This window comes from Bombina bombina, chromosome 2 (assembly GCF_027579735.1).
Source record: "Bombina bombina isolate aBomBom1 chromosome 2, aBomBom1.pri, whole genome shotgun sequence".
Classification (NCBI taxonomy): domain Eukaryota; kingdom Metazoa; phylum Chordata; class Amphibia; order Anura; family Bombinatoridae; genus Bombina; species Bombina bombina.
The window spans coordinates 322041558-322061735 of record NC_069500.1 but is presented as its reverse complement, the minus strand read 5'-3'; the positions used below and the strand labels follow the sequence as shown (position 1 = coordinate 322061735).

At 40.0% G+C, this 20178-nt stretch overlaps 1 protein-coding gene across 2 annotated transcripts in view; it reads right to left on the bottom strand.

Annotated features, from left to right (window-relative positions):
- Positions 1-8512: 8512 nt before the first annotated feature.
- ZNRF3 (zinc and ring finger 3) overlaps positions 8513-20178 on the bottom strand; it is a 336577-nt gene continuing 324911 nt past the window's right edge. For both annotated transcript variants that reach the window (XM_053701670.1, XM_053701671.1), the window contains exons 8-9: positions 18311-19903; positions 8513-11556 (exon numbers count right to left, since the gene is read on the bottom strand). In XM_053701670.1, the coding sequence (XP_053557645.1) occupies positions 11531-11556; positions 18311-19903 (1619 nt within the window). In that variant the 3' untranslated portion in view covers positions 8513-11530. The remainder of the gene's footprint in view (positions 11557-18310; positions 19904-20178) is intronic.

The window sequence follows — 20178 nt, the reverse complement described above, 5'->3', positions numbered from 1 at the left end:
AGGTCTGGTTTAAACGGAGGTGTCCAACGTTGGCAACTGGCCATCCGAATGAGATTCGTATACCAAAACCTGAAAGGCCATGCTGGAGCTACCAGCATAACAAACAAATACTCCATAAGAATTTTGGAAGAAGAACTAGAGGCGGAAAGAAATAGGCAAAAAGATAATTCCAAAGAAATGTCAATGCATACACTACTTCCGCCTTAAGATTCCCGGACCTTAATAGGCCCCTGGGAAGTTCTTTATTCAGATGAGATGAAAAACACATCTGGGTAAGAGAGACCATTCTCCCGGAAGAAAAGCTTGATTAACAGAGATAATCCGCTTCCCAAATATCTATACCTGGGAAAAAAACCACAGAATTTAGATAGGAGCTGGATTTAGCCCAGGCTAATATCCAAGACACTTCTGTCACAGCCTAAGGACTGATAGTCCTACTCTGATGATTGACATACACCATAGTAGTGATATTGTCTGAAAAACATTAAACGTCTCTTCTTCAAAAAGAAACTAACTGAAAAAACTCTGAGAAAGCACGGAGTTCTAAAATATCAAATGGTAATCTCGCCTCCTGAGATTTCCAAACCCCTTGTGCTGACAGAGATCCTCAGACAGCCTCCCAACCAAAAAGACTCACATCTGTAGAGATCATGGTCCAGGTTGAAAGAAATGAAGAGACCTGAAGAACTAAATGATGGTGATCTTAACCACCAAATCAAGAAAGATAAATATTAGGATTCGAAGATTAAAATGCGAAATCCTAGAATCCCTGCACCATAATTCCGCATAAAAGACTGGAAAGGTTCTTTCTAATGAAAATGAGCAAAGGGAATTAAATCCAATGCTGTGGCCATAAGACCTAAAACTTCTATGCATATATAGCAACTGAAGGAAATAATAGAGACTAAAGGTACCGACAAACGGAACACAATAAAATTGTCCCTTGTCTGATAGAGACAAAGACAGAGACACAAACTATCTGGAAACCTAAAAAAGGTGACCCTTGTGTGAGGAATCAAGAGCTTTTGAAAAAAAAAGATCCTCTAACTATGTCCTGAAGAGCAAAGTGAATTATATGAGATTCCGCATCCTCAGAAAATAATCTGAATGAAAACAGAAAAATGAAAATATGCATTTATTGTATCTAATGAAAACAAATAATGCTATAACTGACCAAAAAAAGGCAGAATAGTTTGAATAAAACTCCAAAACCCAGTTTCTAAAAATGGAACTGGAAGAAATACCCCAGAAGATTCCAGGTCTGAGCAGCGCTTGAACCCCATGGGTGCCCAGCCATGCTTCAACATTACCCAAAATATATAGGACCGAAACACACTTAAAGAAAGTGTTAGCCTTACTGGAATAAAATCAAAGAAATTTGGACTGAATAGAACCAAATAAATTTCAAAGAAGTATTAACCTGCCCCTTACCAGCCAAGCTGGAATACGGCACGTACATGATTTCGAACTGAAAAATTACCAATTAAAAAACATGTTACTTGGGAAAGAATTCAGGAATTCGTTCCTTAATAAGAATAACCAAACTAGTATAAGCTTAAAGTTTTAGTCTTAGAACTCAATCTTGAAGCCCAGAGTAACAGTTAAGAATTTAATCCAATTATAAAACAAATAATTGAATATCTTAGAACAAAAGAAATATGGATTTTTAAAAATCACAAAATTCTTCTAGCTAAAATAGCTAAAGACATAGATTAACCCTCATTTGCGAAAATATTCAAAAAAATGAAGACACAAATGAAATTATTAGCATGATAGTCCAGTTAAAGGACCAGTCAATACAGTGGACTTGCATAATCAATAAATGCAAAACAACAAGACAAATGCAACAGCACCTAGTCTAGTAAATGTTGTCCCTTAACAATGCTAAAATAAATCATAATCTGATACTTGATCTTAAAGTAAACAGAACAAAATGAAGCAATTGCAACATCCAAATAAATCACAGGACCAAGAAAAGTACCTGAAACTAAATAATTTTCCATAAATAAGATACAACCATCTAAAGGAAAATAAATACTATTTTGCTATAAAAACAATAGCATAATTAGTAGGAGTAGAGATAGCCCCAATAATTGGAGAACCCTCCAAATTGAATTTAACTGCTGGCAAAGAATATAGTTTAAAACCTTTGAAGAAGGAATAAAAGAAAATTCTCAGCCTATTCCATTCCCTAGTATGAGGAATTGGAAAGAAAACCTCTGAAAACACAGAATAATAAATAGCAGAAAATAGTGTTAGCTAGTCTTGAAAAAGAACTAGTTACCTTAATATCCAAAATAATCAACACCTTTTCAACAAAGAACAAATGTACTTTAATAAAATAAAAAAGTAGATTTGTTAGTGTCAATATCTGATGAAGAAAATTCTGAATGAGAAAAAACATCATCAGAAAAGGATAAATCAGTATGTTGTTGGTCATTTGAAACTTCAATAATTAAAAAAAGAAGTGAAAAAGACCTAAAAATTTTATTAGAAGGCACGATGTCAGACAAAGCCTTTAAAATAGAATCAGAAAACTATTTCTTATAAATCTTCTAAATATTTCTTGTACATACGATGTAAAAAGAATGGCAATATATAAAGCATAAATACTAATGGATTCTGCATGTAAAAGTTTTATCATAATAACTTATTACAAACCATAGCTAAAGATAAACATTCATAACATTTAAAATAAATGAACTTAGCTTTGGTAGGACTGAACTCAGTCAAGCGTTTTTCCAGAAGTAGCTTTTGATCCAGGGTCAATCTGAGACATCTTGCAATATGTAATAGAAAAAACAACATATAAAGCAAAATCTATCAAATTCCTTAAATGACAGTTTCAGGAATGGGAAAAAATGCCAATGAACAAGCTTCTAGCAACCAGAAGCAAAAAAACAATGAGACTTAAGTAATGTGGAGACAATAATGATGCCCATATTTTTTAGCGCCAAAAAAGACGCCCACACTATTTGGCGCCTAAATGCTTTGGCGACAAAAATGATGCCACATCCGGTAACGCCGACATCTTTGGTGCAAAAAAAACGTCAAAAAAATGACGCACATACAAACAACTTCCGGTGACAAGTATGACGCCGGAAATGACTAAGATTTTTTTTGCGTCAAAAAAGTCCGCGCCAAGAATGACGCAATAAAATGAAGCATTTTCAGCCCCCGCGAGCCTAACAGCCCACAGGACAAAAAGTCAAATTTTAAAGGTAAGAAAAATGTAATATTTCAAATGCATTATCCCAAATAATGAAACTGACTGTCTGAAATAAGGAATATTGAACATCCTGAATCAAGGCAAATAAATGTTTAAACACATATATTTAGAACTTTATATAAAAGTGCCCAACCATAGCTTAGAGTGTCACGGAAAATAAGACTTACTTACCCCAGGACAGTCATCTACATATAGTAGAAAGCCAAACCAGTACTGAAACGAGAATCAGTAGAGGTAATGGTATATATAAGAGTATATCGTCGATCTGAAAAAGGAGGAAAGAGATGAATCTCTACGACCGATAACAGAGAACCTATGAAATAGACCCCGTAGAAGGAGATCATTGACTTCAAATAGGCAATACTCTCTTCACATCCCTCTGACATTCACTGCACGCTGAGAGGAAAACTGGGCTCCAGCCTGCTGCGAAGCGCATATCAACGAAGAATCTAGCACAAACTTACTTCACCACCTCCACGGGAGGCAAAGTTTGTAAAACTGAATTGTGGGTGTGGTGAGGGGTGTATTTATAGGCATTTTAAGGTTTGGGAAACTTTGCCCCTCCTGGTAGGAATGTATATCCCATACGTCACTAGCTCATGGACTCTTGCTAATTACATGAAAGAAACCATGCTTAGACAGAACTAAATGTTCAATCGCCAAGCAGTAAGCTTCAAAGAAACGAGATTTGGATGAAGGAATGGACCCTCAGAGGCAGCCTCCAAGGTGGAAGAGATGACATCTTCACTAGGTCTGTATACCAGATCCTGCAAGGCCACGCAGAAGCTATAAGAATTACCAATGCTCTCTCCTGTTTGATACGAGCAATGACTCGTGTAAGGAGAGCAAACGGAGGAAACATATGCCAGACTGAAATCCCAAGGAACCGCCAGAGCATCTATTAGAGCGGCTTGCGGATCTCTCGACCTTGAACCGTACCTTGGAAGCTGGGCGTTCTGCCGAGACGCCATCAGGTCCAACTCCCTCATCCCCCATTTGAGGGTTAACGTGTAGAACACCTCCGGATGGAGTGCCTATTCCCCGGGATGAAATGTCTGTCTGCTCAGGAAGTCCGCTTCCCAGTTGTCCACACATGGAATGTGGATGGCAAAAAGACAGCAATTGTTAGCTTCCGCCCACTGAACAATCCGAGCCGCCTCCTTCATGGCTAAGAAACTCATTTCCTCCCTGGTGGTTGATGTAAGCCACCGAGGTGATATTGTCCGACTGGAACCTGATAAACTGGGCTAAGTACAACTGAGGCCAAGCCATCGGAGCATTGTAAATCACTCTCAACTCCAAGATATTTATGGGGAGAGCAGACTCCTTCCGAGTCCATAATCCCTGCACCTTTAACGAGTTCCAGACTGCTCCCCAGCCCAGCAAGCTGGCGTCCATGGTTACAATCACCCTGGAAGGTCTCCAGAAGCATGTGCCCTGAGACAGATGCTCCTGAGAAAGCCACCACGGTAGAAAGTCTCTTGTCGACTGATCTAGATCTATCCTCTGAAACAGATCCGAATGGTCCCCGCTCCTTTGTCTGAGCATGCATAACTGTAGAGCTCCCAAATGGAATCGAGCAAAGGGAATGATGTCCATGGAAGCAACCATCAGACCAATTACCTCCATACATTGAGCCATCGATGGCCGAACAGTAGACTGCAGAGAGAGGCAAGAGGAAAGAATTTTGGATTTTCTGACCTCTGTCAGAAATTTTTTCATAGATAGGAAATCTATTATGGTCCCTAAGAAAGCTACCATTGTAGCTGGAACAAGGGAACTCTTTTCCAGATTCACTTTCCATCCATGGGAACGTAGGAAAGACAACAAAATCTATGTATGAGGGTTTGCTTGTTGAAAAGATGGTGCCTGAACCAAAATTTCGTCCAGGTAGGGCGCCACTGCAATTTCCCGAGACCTTATCACTGCCAAGAGAGCACCCAGAACCTTTGTGAAAATTCTGGGAGCTGTGGCAAGGCCAAACGGGAGAGCCACAAACTGAAAGTGTTTGTCCTCTTGGACTAAGGGAAGAATGGAACGAATGGTTTCCATTTTGAAGGACAGTACCCTGAGAAACTTGTTGAGACACATCCATGAACAGATTTGAATAGAATCCTAGACCCAGTTCCCTTACAGGAACTGGAACTATCACTCCCAGTGAAGAAAGCTCCCGAACGCAATTCAAGAATACCTCTTTTTTTATCTGGTATGCAGATAAGCTTGAGAGGTAAAACCTGCCTCTGTGAGGGAAAAGTCTTGAATTCTATTTGAAAGCCTGAGATACTATATCCATAGCCCAGGGATCTGGGACATCTCATATCCATGCTTGATAAAACAGAGAAAGTCTGCCCCCCACTTGATCCAATCCCGGATCGGGGGCAAACCCTTCATGCTGATTTAGACTCAGCTGCGGGTTTCTTGGATTGCTTCCTCTTGTTCCAAGACTGATTGGGTTTCCAAGAAGACTTGGACTGTTCATGCTTGAAAGAGGGAGAGGCAGACTTTCCTTTGAAGTTACGAAAAGAAAGAAAATTACTTTGACATCCTTTAGATCTATTCTTCTTGTCTTGTGGTAGAAAAGGTAAGGATGACGCCGTGGACCGGACACACCTATGTTGGAGAAAAGACCCTTTTCCACCAGTAATGTCAGAAAAATATTTCTGCCAGACCAGAGAAGTTTGGACTTAGAGGAAACATCCGCTGACCAAAATTTCAGCCACATCACCCTGCGAGCTAACACAGAGAAGCCAGACATCTTGGCTCCCAGTTTTATAACTTGCATAGTAGCATCAGAAATAAAGTAAATGGCTAGCTTGAGAGCCTTAATCCTGTCTTGGATCTCCTCCAAAGAAGTCTCTACCTGAACTGAATTAGACAAGGCTTTGTACCAATAAGATACCGCACTTGACATAGTGGCAACACAAACTGCAGGTTGCCATTGAAGACCTTGATGAACATACATCTTCTTCAAATAAGCCTTCAGCTTTTTGTCTATTGGTTTCTTAAAAGAGCAGATGTCCTCTATAGGAATAGTAGTTCTCTTAGCCAGAGTAGAAATGGCCCATTTTTTATTAGGCACCGTGCGCCATGAATCTTTAATGGAGTCAGCGACAGGAAACATCTTTTTAAAGACAGGAGACGGGGAAAAGGGAATCCCCGGCTTCTCCCATTCCTGTGCAATAATTTCTGTTGCATAGTCTGGAACAGGAAACACTTCCACTGTGAAAGGAACATCAAAGTATTTATTAAGTTTACTAGATTTCTTAGGGTTGACCACAACAGGAGTATCGAGTCGTCCAAAGTAGCCTAAACCTCCTTTAACAATACACAAAGGTGATCAAGCTTAAATCTGAAGGATACTACTTCCGCATCAGATGAAGAAATTATACTGTCCGAATCTGAGATTTCACCCTCAGAGGCTACCGACGTATCCTCCTCATCAGACTTATGAGGGCGGGCTACCTGAGTAGCAGAGGTTGGAACAAAAACCTTACTATCTGAATCTCTAATTATCTTCTTGCGTTTTCCCTTTAGCATAGGGAAAGCAGATAATGCCGCAGATACCACAGAAGATACCTGAGCAGCAAAATCTTCAGGCAAATAAACTCATCCAGGAGGCTGAGAGGAACCGCAGGGCACTGTAAGGGACGCCATTAAGGTTTGGGACGTTTGAGGAGAAAGCTGTGGCATTGCCTGAACAGCATCATCCTTAGAGACATTAGGCTCATAGGGCAATAACTTTTCTTTACATTCTAGTTTTCTAGCTAAACATGTAGAACAAAATTGCAAAGGAGAAACAATTTGTGCCTCCCTCTACCCATAGTAAACAGTTATTAAAAACAACATTTTCATCATCCATGTACATCTTGAAAATTTGAACCCAAAAGGAAAAATTAAATTTGTGAAAAAGAAAAACTACTGTTGCTTTAAAACTTTAAGATTTTAAGGCTAAGCATTATAATGAATAACAGACAAAATCGAACTAAAACATGAAACCTCTACAACTCAGCAGAACAGAGGTGCCTAACGCTTCTAGGAGACTCTGAATGCAACTGCACATAAGCCAACAAACTGCAGGGATTCACAGACACCGCTCCGTTCCGGTGATATATGTAGAAATATGTATTTATGAATAAATGGAATATATTCAGTTATGTAAAGAACATTGGAATATGAAATTGTCATATTTTTAAGTCAGGTTATCACTAATGAGAATATGTGATTGTGTTTGCATGAGAGTGGGGTGTTTTTTCCCCCACTTATTTTTCTCCATTGACTTCTATGGGGCAATACGTGAACACTCATGCAATATTCTAACTTCGGCTTTTTGCTCTAGTTGGCTTACTGCTGGAGCAAAAACCGTTTACTTTCAACTTGTTGTAATATGAGCGCAACAAGTTTAATTCTAGCGGAGTATTGTATATACTTTGTTTTCTTGTAATTTACCTCTAAAGTGTGTGCATTTTTGCACCCTCCTCCCAGATATCCTAAGCCCTGAACTAGTCCCTTGCTATACAGTGATGTTTTAATCAGTGCAGGAACTTATATCTGCACCTACAGATGAAAATTTAAGTTTAAATGATTTTAAAAAATACATTACATATGTAAGAGTTTTGCAATGCATTGCTCAATATAAAAATGATTTTAATGTTGCTCCAGTTTCAGATAAGTAAAACAGATTCAGACTGCTTCTCCTGGACAGCAAACTTACCTTAAAGTGATAGTAAATCCTAGCGTTTGTGAAACGCTACGATTTACCAGTGGAACAAATAAAGGGGACTTTCAGTCATTAAGTATAAAACACTTCATGCTGAAAGTTCCTTTATTTGTCTGAAGCGTTCTCCGCACTGAGCTACTCAGGCAGACCACGGCAGAACGCTATTTTGCTGTGAGGTGATGTTTACACCTCTTAGTCAATAGCTGGTGCCATGCCGGATAAAGCTCCGTTATTTGTCTGAATCGTTCGCTGTGCTGAGCTCCTCAGGCAGCCCAGCGCGGCGAACGCTTCAGACAAATAAAGAAGCTTTCAGCATGAAGTATTTACTTCATGACTGAACGTCCTCTTTATTTGTTCCACTGGTAAATCCTAGCGTTTCCTAAACGCTAGGATTTACTATCACTTCGATGAATATGTGACTACAGCAAATTACTCTGATCAGTATTCAATGACACTTCAAATATGGTGCTTGAAATGTGCAGCACAAACCTGCAATTTTTTTTCTTAAAACCATAAACAAGTATAAAAAAAAAATATATACAAAAACAGATGGACAATATTGCAAATTTCTTGGTAAAATTGTATTTTTGACATTTGTACACTTTGTTACAAAAAAAAAAGTATAGTACTAAAATTAATTTCTTTTATAATCATAATTTGGTCAAAAAAACACTACATCCATGTGCATTTTCTGGACAGTTACAAAAAAAAAGAAGTTTTTTTGTGTTAGAAATATTCATTGATTATCCCAATAACACTCAACATAAGACTTGTCTTAAGATAAATATATTAGTAAATAAATATTCTGAGAACATTTCCATAAATGAAAAGGCACACATATACACATTACATAAACACGGTTCTTGTTGTTTTTCTTTTTTAGCTTTTTACAAACAGCACTAAACATATTGCTGATTATTGAAGAGAAACTTTGATTTGAAAACAATATATTGTTTTGACTCAAATGGTTTATCCCAAAATCTCTTTGCTTTATTACATTATATTCTTAAGTGCTACAGGAATCCTGTTAAAGCTGCAGTACCAAACGCAGAAATAAAAATTATAATTAACACAAATTTTAATTGCATTTAGAATTTTCAGCCATTGTTCCCTCAAACAAAATGTATTCTTTACTTTAAAAAAAATTATAATAAATAAAATGAAGGTAGAAACAACTTTTATAATGTAGTGATTTGCTTAATTATATCCTCTTGAAGAAGAAAGAAACTAAAATCTGCTACTTTAGATCAGCTCGTGTAAATTGTTCTAACCAATCAGAATATTTGTTTCATAGTTGCAAAGTAGCACACGAGGCACTTATTACAGTAAGTGCATGGCACAAAAATATTCATTCTGACTGGTTATCTTCAATCACATGCTAAAAATATGTCAGGGCCCTTAATTAATAATTTATATCCTTAATGGAAAAGTGTAGTATTAAAAAACCCCAAGATATGCCAAATAACAAATTTCAAAATATTGTTTTCTTTTCTGGGATAGAGAACCAGTTGGTTCAAGATAACATTTACTAAATTTTATCTCTCAGTTACCTGGGACTTGAAATATATATATATAATTTAAAAATAGGACTTCATTTCACAAAATCCCTATAGGTAGGAACTAAAATAATAAAATATTAAATTGATCAGGTTGCCCTAAAAATGTGGGCATTATTCTCATATAAAAAGATGCATCTATTTCACCACATTATTTCAGACAGAAAAGATACTATAGAATCCTGTCATGTATCCAGCACTATTTACAAATCAATCTAGTTATGTTAGCAGCAATAAGTCTTTCAGTGCTTAACCACTTGGTTGCCAAAAAGATCTGCAACAGTAAATATAAATGCTTGCAGATGTCTCTGGTAGTCAAAGGGTTGAGGCCAATTAAAACTGGTCTCTGGTAGTACTGAAAGTATAGATATAGAGGATTAACAGAACAACATAAGATTACACTAGTTATTCTTCTGCAGACTTCTAAGATTTAGTGAAATACAAATTCCATGTTTCAGTACTGCGGTTTTAAAATTCTCTGTGAAACTTCAACACTTCTTTTAGTGACCATACAAAGCACCTGATCCAACGTTTAAATTGTCACATATCTTTACCAAAGGCAGGTGTTACCCTGAGCTTATTATAGACCAGAGTTTCATCAAAAACAGCTGTCTGACCATAGTCTTTTTTTTTGTATTATTTTCTACAGTAGTATTATCCAAAGATGAGTTAAATTAGCTTTTTCTGCCTCTTTAATTTTTTTTTGTGTTTGGTGTCACAATACTGACACCAACTGGTTATTCCACAGACTGCAGGTTAGAGTACAACAAGTTACTTTTTGATAGCTGTGTGCACGTGACCTACTCTAATTAGTAATTATTGACTACGGTACGATACAAATATGGTTGTTCAACAGGAAAATGAATTCATATATTCAAGACCAAAGGGCGGAGTCTATATTAGCATCATATCCATTGGAGCCTGAAACATATTTTACTGATTCAATATGGCCAAAAAGAAAACACATACATATATTTTAAGAAGCATGTATATTCACTATGTATATATAATATACATAGTGAATATAACATCAAAATAGGTAATGGTGTGTGTACGTTTTACTTAAATGTATGTGAGTGTTAGGGCAAAATTTATCAAGATTGCAGGCGAACATGTTTGCAAAGCAGAGAACCTGTCCGCCTAAAATCGCCACTTGCAGTGCTGCATCGGATGTTGAAATTTAGCATTGCACACAAATGAGTGCCTCGTCACTTCTAAGGTGGCAAATAGACAAAATACGGAGTTTCTGCTTCTTAAATTGTTGCTCCCAAAGCCTCAAAAGCTGTGAATGCAGCTTAATTGTCCCCTAAATCTATGTGCACATAATTAAGCACACCATTTTACTTTTTTTTAATTATAAATAAAAAAAATAAAAATAAAAAAAAAGGTCTTGATACTTGCTTGCTGTTTAAATAGGATAATAATGATTTAAAGATATTATTATTAAAATAAACACAATGAATAATTATCGAGAATTGTAATTATGACTGGTGAGTGGTATGCCATTTTTGTTAGTTTTTTTTTTTTAAAGAGACAGAAAAAGAAATCAGAATTATTTCCTGATCACTCCCACATCTTTTGTGTAATTTTTTTGCGTGGCCTAACTGCCAACAGATAAAAATAATATTAATATTTTCTTGTTTATTTTATTGAAAAAATATATATCTCTTTTTTTCATCAGGAAAAGACAGTTCTTGTGCATGTACAAACTCACAAGGAAAAAGTTCTAAAACATCAACCAAAAATAATATATATATATTTATATATTTATATATATATTTATAAAATAAATGATAAAAAAACAAATAACACAAATTTTCCAATTCTTGAGTCCGAGGAATTGAACAGGTAAAAGTGGTTGTAATCGGTGTAGGATTCCAAATCATGGTGAATTTTGTGTCCAACTTAAAACGATTTTTTTTTTTTTTTAAAAAGTGATTTTTTTTTTCTTCTTTTAAGAAAGTAAATATAAGATTTCATGACTTTTGAGAAGTTCATTATAGTCCTAGAGGTTTGTATCCATAGTGCTCAGTCTGCTGAATGGCTCTCTCGGCCTGTAAATGACAAAGCATAAAATGTGATAAGAATGTGTGAGATGCAATAATAAAAGTGAAGAAGTATACAGCACATGAAAAATACTCAAAATAACCTAAGGGTAATTCCAGATTAATTAAGGGACAAATAGATGGACTGGACATTTAACTAGTAATACATATATATATATATATATATATACCGTATTTTTCACTCCATAAGACGCACTTTCCCCCCCCTCAAAAGTAAGGGGAAATGTCTGTGCGTCTTATAGAGCGAATGTGTGGACCGCCGGATACCTTTGGCCCCGCCCACTGACTGAGACTTTGGCCAGTGCTGCAGTCAGTGTTTAGTTTGTTGCTGTGGTGCCCTGCCACTGTTTAATAAATACCAGAATGTGAGATGTAGTAAGATAAAGCAGAGCTGTGTGTGTTCATGCTCCTAAGCCTGCATCATTATGCTCTCATAGAACTGGGCTAACTAAGAAAACCAATGAAAAAATATAATTTATGCTTACCTGATAAGTCATTTCTTTCTCGACAATGAGAGCCCACGAAAATATTCATAACATGTGGGAAATACTTCACCTGTCCACCAGGAGGAAGCAACGACACATCAAACAGAACATTGAAGCATCCCTCCCACTTCCCCTACCCTTTCAGTAGTTTGAGCCGAAGATAAGGAAAAGTAGAGAGAGTACAGGGTGGGTTCGTGGACTCCCACTGCCAAGAAGAAAATTAATTTATCAGGTAAAAATTAATTATATTTTCCTTCTAATGGCAGTGAGAGTCCACAAAAACAATCTATAGGAAATCTATACCCAAGCTGTGAAGTACATGAATGTTAGGGAGGGAAGTAGGGAAGGCAGTCCTCATTACCAGGAGGATGCCTTTGCTGAGGCAAACACATCAAATATGTAGAATGTTGTGAAAGTGTGTAAGGAAGACCATGTAGCAGCCTTGCAAATCTGTTCAACTGAAGCCTCATTCTTGAAGGCCGAAGAAGTGGACACTGCACATGTAGAATGTGCCGTAATTTGGGATGGAGGCTGATGGCCCATTTCAGTGTAAGCCATGCAAATCAGACTTTGCAACCAAAAGGAAAGAGTAACAGCTGAGGCCTTCTGTCCCTTGAGTTTACCAGAAAACAGGACAAACAAGGAAGATGACTGACGAAAGTCCTTAGTAGCATTGAGGTAGAACTTTAATGCTCTTACAAAATTAAAATTATGTAACAATCTTTCCTTGGAAAACGATGGATTGGGACAAAGAGATGGAACCACAATTTCCTGGTTAATGTTGTGGGTGGTAACGACCTTAGGTAAAAACCCCAGCTTTGTCCTCAGACCAGTATTATCAGAATGAAACACCAAGTAAGGATCACACTGGGGGGCAGACAATTAATACACTCTGCAAGCAGAGGAAATAGCTAATAAAAAGGTCACTTTGCAAATGAGCAACTTAATATCAATATAATGCATATGCTCAAACAGAGCCTGTTGAAGAACTCTAAGAACAAGGTTAAGGCTCCAAGGAGGAGCAACAGGTTTAAGAACAGGTCTAATTTTAGCCACGGCCTGAACAAACTCTGAACATCTAGCAAACGAGCCAACTTTTTATGTAACAGAACTGAAAGAGCAGAAATCTGACCCTTAAGACAACAGGTCGACAGGGCCTTCACCAGACTATCCTGTTCACACCAATATAGGTAAGCCCTCCAGACCTTATAATAAATACGTCTGGTAACAAGCTTGCGTGCCTGAATGAGTGTATCAATCACCGTCTCAGAGAATCCTCTTTAAGACAGGACTAACAGTTCTATCTCCAGGCAGTCAGCCTCAGAGTATCTAGATTTTGATAGAAGAATGCACCCTGCTCTAGAAGATCCAGTCTCAGAGGCAACTGCCATGGAGGAGCAGATGACATACTCACTAGGTCTGCATACCATGTCCTGCGTAGCCACGCAGGAGCTATACGAATGGTTGAAATTCCTTTCTATTTGATCCAAGCTACCACTCGGAGCAATAGCACAATAGGAGGAAACAAATATACTAGAATTGAATTGCCAGGGGACTGCCAAAGCGTCCACCAGCTCTGCCTGAGGGTCTCTAAATCTTGACCTGTATCTTGGTAGTTTGTCATTGAAACAGGAAGTCATCAGATCTATCTCCGGGCTTCCCCACATGCGGGTGATCTTTCATAACACATCCTGAATCTCCACACCCGGAATATGGATGGCTGATATCTGACAATGGTATGCCTCTGCCCATTGAGGAATGCAGGATACCACCTGCATAACCAGGGAACTTCGTATTCTACCCTGATGGTTGACATAAGACACAGTGGTAATGTTGTCTTATTGGAATTGGATATAACGGGCGGAAAGAAGCTGAGGCTACCACAGCAGAGCATTGAAATGGCCCTCAGCTCCAGAATGTTGATAGGAAGAGATGTTTCCCCTGGGTGCCAAGTTCTGTGAGCTCTCAGAGAACCTCACACAGCACCTCATCATAAAAAGCTTACATCTGTTGGAATAATCACCCAGGGAATAATCACCCAGGGTAAGCGTAGGAAACACATATCCTGAAGAACGGAGTCTGTGACTGCCACCAGTCGAGACTCACTGTTGTCTGTTGATCCAGAGATATTACCCGAGACAGGTTGGAATGGTCCCCACCCCATTTTCTGAGCATACACCGCAACCATAAGACCTACCACCTCCATGCATTCGGCCAATGAAGGCCGAGTAGTGGATTGGAGCAGACGGCAGGCCATCTGAAGTTTCTCCCTGTGCTAATATGTGAGATATATGTGCATGCTGATGGAATCTAAGATGATGCACAGGAATTGCACCCTCGTACTTGGAACAAGAGAACTCTTTTCCAGATTGAGCATCCAGCCATGCGTTCGAAGACACCAGAGTAACTACTCCGTGTGAGCTCTTGCTAAAGATAGTGCCTGGACCAAGATATCGTCCAGGTACGGAGCTACAGCAATACCCTGTAGTAGGACTGTGGCCAGCAGAGCCTCCAGCACAACGGTAAAAATCCTTGGTACCGTATGAACTGGTAGTCTTTATTTAGGAAGGCAAACTGGAGATATCAGTGGTGATCTCTGTGGACTGGGATATTAAGGTACCCATCCTTCAGGTCTATGGGTACCTATGAATTGACCCTCCTGAAAGAGAGGGAGAATGGATTTTATGGTCTCCATTTTGAAGGAGGGTACCCTTACGAACTTGTTGAGACTCTTCAAGACCAGAATAGGACGAAACATGCCCTCCTTCTTGGGGACGATGAAGAGTTACCGGGGTCACCACACCCACGGATACCAGATTGTCCACACATTGACCTTTTTTCTGATTATCCCCGAGATCCTGGATAGAAGGAATCTTTCCCGCAGGGAACGAGATTGAAAACCTATCCATTATCCCTGAGAGATGAAGTCCAGCACCCAAAGGTCCTGGACCAACTGGGCCCAAACCTTTTGAAATCGATTGTCTGCCCCCCACGCAACCTGAGCCCAGGTTGGGGGCAATCCCTTCATGTTGACTTATTGTCTGGGGCTGTTTTTTTGGGCTGCTTGTACTTACCCCTTCCCTGGATGGGCTTCCAAGCACTTCTAAGTGAGTCCACATTGGGGGCAACCTTGCTACTCTGATTCCTGTTTGGATGAAAGGAACAAACACGTCCCGCAGTACGTTCTTTGGTCTTAGGTTTCTTATCTTGGGGTAGAAGGGCACCCTTTCCTCCCGTGACAGTTGCAATAACAGAATCCAAGCCAGGTCCAAAAAGGGATTTACCCTTGAAAAACAATGATAACAGTCTGGACTTGGAGACTATGTCCGCTGAATAAAGACTTGAGCCATAGAGCCCTTCTGGCCAGCATAGCAAAGCGAGAGATTTTAGCATTGATGGGGACAATCTGAATGATAGCATCACATATAAAGGAGTTTGCTGTTCTTAAAGCCTGGATCCTCTCCTGGATCTCCTTCAGGGACAATTCTACAGTAACTAAGTCCAACAAGAATTCACACCAGAATTTTGCGGCTTCAGCCACGGCAGCAATGCCTACTGCCAGTTGGAAAAGCGAGCCTGACCGAAAGAAGACAATGGAATGGGCGGATTTCCCTATAAAAAGGAATAAGTATTCTATGTATCATTAGTCTATGATTAAGGGCCACTGGCAGTTGCGAAACGCTTCAGACTGTCACATGACTCCATGTCTGTTTTGTGGATTTTACTGGAGATACTAATAAACGTTTGGTTTTTATATTATATACTGATGTGCAGCCTTTTTCCACTTTGTTGAATGTTGATAGCAGAGAGGTCCCTGCTTAATTGAAACTAGCATTCTGCCTGGAAGATATGGACGAGAGTTTGATGATATCATCGGTCTGTGCCTAGCCCACGGTGTGCTGTCCACAAGCTTCAGCAGGCGAGCAGCACATGGTGGTCCCGGAAAGATGTACTATCCTCCAGTGGATAGTAGTGCAAAATGGCGCCATCAACCTTGGCCACAGTATTCCACGCTTCCATATGAACAGCTGGCACAGGAATCATTTTCCTAAAAGTCGCAGAGGGAGAAAAGGGTACGCCTGGTTTATCACATTCTTTAGAGATAATCTCCGCTCTCACTGAAGGAACACATATGGGGTTCTTGCCTAAGGTCTAAAGTCCGAATCTGGTTCTCAGCACCCAGAGTACTGAGGATTTTCTTGAGCAGATATCTTAAATCTGAATGTGATTTTGTGAGTCCCCCTCCGATTCTTTGGAGGTGTCAGAGAATGGAAGTTCTCCCTCAGAGCTAACCGAGGAGTCATCATCATCATCATCAAAAGGTTGTCCAATATTGTCCACCGCAACAGCAGTCAGGCTGACAACTGTATTAGGAGAACATTGATTAGACTTACTCTTCCTTTTCCCTGTAATTGGCATGGCATTGGCAATTGTCATGGCACTCATGGCAGCAGAAGCCACAGATTGTAACTGGGTTGCAAAATCATAAGAAAAAGGGCTAACTCCAGCCTGGAGTTGGAGTATGAGGGTCACAGAGAACTGCATGTGTTGAATTTTGAGTTGCTGTCTGCGGCTGTAAACTGGCATTTCCATACACCCTGAGATCTGCAAGTACGCAGAATGGCCAGGGGTAGATTGACACTGCATGGATCCCATGGCTAATTGTATACTAGGGCCCGCTCAATGAGACTGCAGGACAGTTGATATACATGAGCTGCTGGAGGGCACACTATGTGCATCCTGCAAGTGCATACAAATGCACCGCAATGCTCAGTTTAGGGAGTTTATCTCTGTGACAGGCTGGATATCGCTGCTGCTGACCAGCTCCAGGACTGCTGCACAATAAGCTCCAGCGGAAATGGTGCAAAAGTGCTGCCTTTGGCGAGAATTATGGTCACGCCCACCACCACAGGCCTACAGCGTAGTTTCGGCATATCCATAGTAGTGTTGTGATACAGAGGTCTCCGGCTCTGATGTTAGTCTACTAGCTAGTGCCTTCATGCAGTAGGGGTCTTAGGCCCTGTGTGAGGTCCTATATATGCCCCAGAGGCGCTTCAGTTAGTGGCATAACTCATATCATGGTGAGAAAAAACACTCCTGAGCCGTGGAGACTTGTTTGCATATCCGCCTCACTATAAGGCAACTTGCTACGAGAGGTACTTACCAATCTTCTAACACCACTTTTCCTTACAGGGGATCTAGCATAGAGTATCTGGAAGAGGCATGAGAACTTCCCAACGACAAAAAAATCCAGAGCTAGCATATACCAAGACTCTTCTTGGAGAATTACATGGATACATCTTTCCCCAGCTCTCTCTTGCAGGATTTATATCCATATGAGAGAATAATATCCTAATCTTCATGATCCCATCACATCTTCAGCAGAGCACCTCTCTTTGCCTACCCCTATGACACGAGGCAAAGAACTATTGAGAGGGTAGGGGAAGTGGGAGGGATACTTCAATGTTCTGTTTCGGCTGTCTTTGTCTTCTTCTGGTAGCCAGGTGAAGTATTTCCCACAGATTATGAATGTTTTCTTGGATTCTCATTGCCATTAGAAGAAATGGTTTCTTTCATAATACAAGTAAACTGAATTTTAAACTTTTGTATGCTTTTTCTGAATCATGATGTTTAATAAAGTAGATTGTGGTGTTGTGTATATATATATATATATATATATATATATATATATATATAGTTTTACCAGCTAGAAAAGGGATGTTACTAGCTCTGGACAGGCATCCACACTACACACCTAGTGCTCAGAGGTTTCTTATTAGTTAGCTTAATATGGATTTGATAGGCAAGGTCCACTCTGTATCTTTTAGGTTGGAAATAAAATGTTTTATATATATATATATATATATATATATATATATATATATATATATATATATATATATATATATATATATATATATATATATATATATATATATATAAAAGAGCTCCCAGCCCCACTATTATCTGCAGTTACATTGTTAAAGGAAAACTAGTTTTATAGTAGTGTCCCTTTATTTAACTTCACTTGCCAGGGCTAAAACATCATCATCTATAACTAACCTATGTAACCTACCAAAGCATTACACAGAAAGTGAGGTTTGTATACATTCAGTTTTTAAATTTGATTAATGACTCCTGCTGGGGATTGAATTGAAATGTGAGAATTGTGTAGCAGCTATTTATATATTTTTATGGTACAGATACTATTAACAAATAATGTATGCTCACATTTTTGTAGTAGTTTATTCCCTTACCTGTGAGGTTTTCTGATCTATTTTCTCCTGTGCTCCGACACAGGGCACGAGTCTCCTCTACTAACATGCAACAAGGACCTTCCTGGCAGTATAGTACCTCCTCTTCATCCTCTTCTTCCTCCTCCATCTCCCAAGAGACATGTCTTGGGCAGTCCAAACCCCCCTCACAGCCAGGATCCTCTGGAATGATGGGGATAGGCTGACCTGCCTCACAACCAGCTACTGCAGCAGCAGCAGCTGCAGCAGCTGCCTCTGCCAAGGCATACTGAATGCTGACCGCATAGTCCTCTGTGTAGCAGCTTCCACGGTTCTCATCATAAAGGCAGCAGGGCCGGGAAGAGGGGCCCAGCAATGTTCCTGAGTCTGTCCGATGCAAGAGACTGGAGGTAACACTGTACAAGCCTACAGTGGAGGCTGCACCAGATGTTTGTGGAGGCTCTGGACCTAGATATAAAGTTGCACAGTCTGGACTGGGGTCCCCAGTGGGCCTCTGGAAGCAGCAAGTACAGTTCTCTGACCCTCGCCAGTCTCTTCCACCCCCTAAGGAAGTGGATAAAGGAGCATCTGGGTTAACCCCAGATGCTACACTTGCTCCCCGGCGCTCCAAGGATGAATTGCTGCTGTAATTCATTTCCAGGCTGCAGCTGGAGAGACGATCTTGAGAGGAAGAGTTAGGGAAAGCCTGGTGATGTATGCAGTCCACCCTCCCTCTCCCAAGCCCTGCTCCAGCCTCCCCCCCACTTCCCATAGCTTCCCCTACTCCAGTCCTTGCTGGGCTGCGACTCCTGTATATATATGGATCAAAGTCACTGCTGAGAGAGCTGCGAAAAGTGGAGCAGCTTCCATAAACACCTTGGTTGCTGGCCTCTGTACAGTCCAGCATGGAGTCACTAGAAGATGCATGTCCCTGGGCAGAACCAGTGCTTGAGCTAGAGCTGGAGTCACTGCAAGGAACATCAGCCAAATATCCACTGCACACAGAGCGGTGTTGGTGCTGACTCTGCAGATAGCAGCTACCACCAGCAGAGGGTGCTGCCATATGTAGCATAGTAGGAGCAGCTTGGTAAAGTAGATTAGCTCCAGTTTGAAAAGGATGGGTAAGATCTTTCTCTACTCTAGTGGCCTGATTGCCAGCAGAATCCTGTTGGTGGGGGTAACTGAGGCCTTGAAAGTAGTAGTGCTGGTACATGGTTTCATACTGGGAATAGCATGTGCCAGTATTAAACCCACGCCCATTATACTTGGGGCGCCGGAAGGTATGTCCAGCTGGTGGAGTTGGGTAAGGAGGGTGCTCCAGGTCACAATGATGCCCAGAAGATGAGTGGTCCAATGATACAGGACGATAGCCTGTCAGAAAAGCTGGTGTACGTGCTTGGTAGAGATCTGGCTCTGCTGGTCTCTCTACAGTCAGGACCGTGATTGGGTTGCCATGAGGTCCCATGCTAGTTCGTGTAGGGTAAGCGGCAATCGGTCCAGTTCGTTGTACCCGGCCTGGATAATGGACGGGAAGGATGACTCTCTGTTGCTGCTGTTGACGTCCATGACTATTGGAACTTTCTACACAGACTGGACCATGTCCACCTTTCTTTTGCTCTGTAGAAACAGAAGATCAAATAAATAGGTAACTGACTGATACTACAAGACATGTTTCAGTAATTAACATAAATGCACAAAAATATTTTTGAAGACATCTTAAGCACCAAAATAAGTGATAAACTTAGAAAATCACCAAGTTCAAGTTAATATAGTGTGTCTACAGGGTAGCAATCAAAGCAGATTGCTGAAACAAAACAATAAAAACTATAAGTATCTCTAAGCAACAATATCATGAAGAAAACTACTTCTAGGGTAATCATAAGATCACAGCT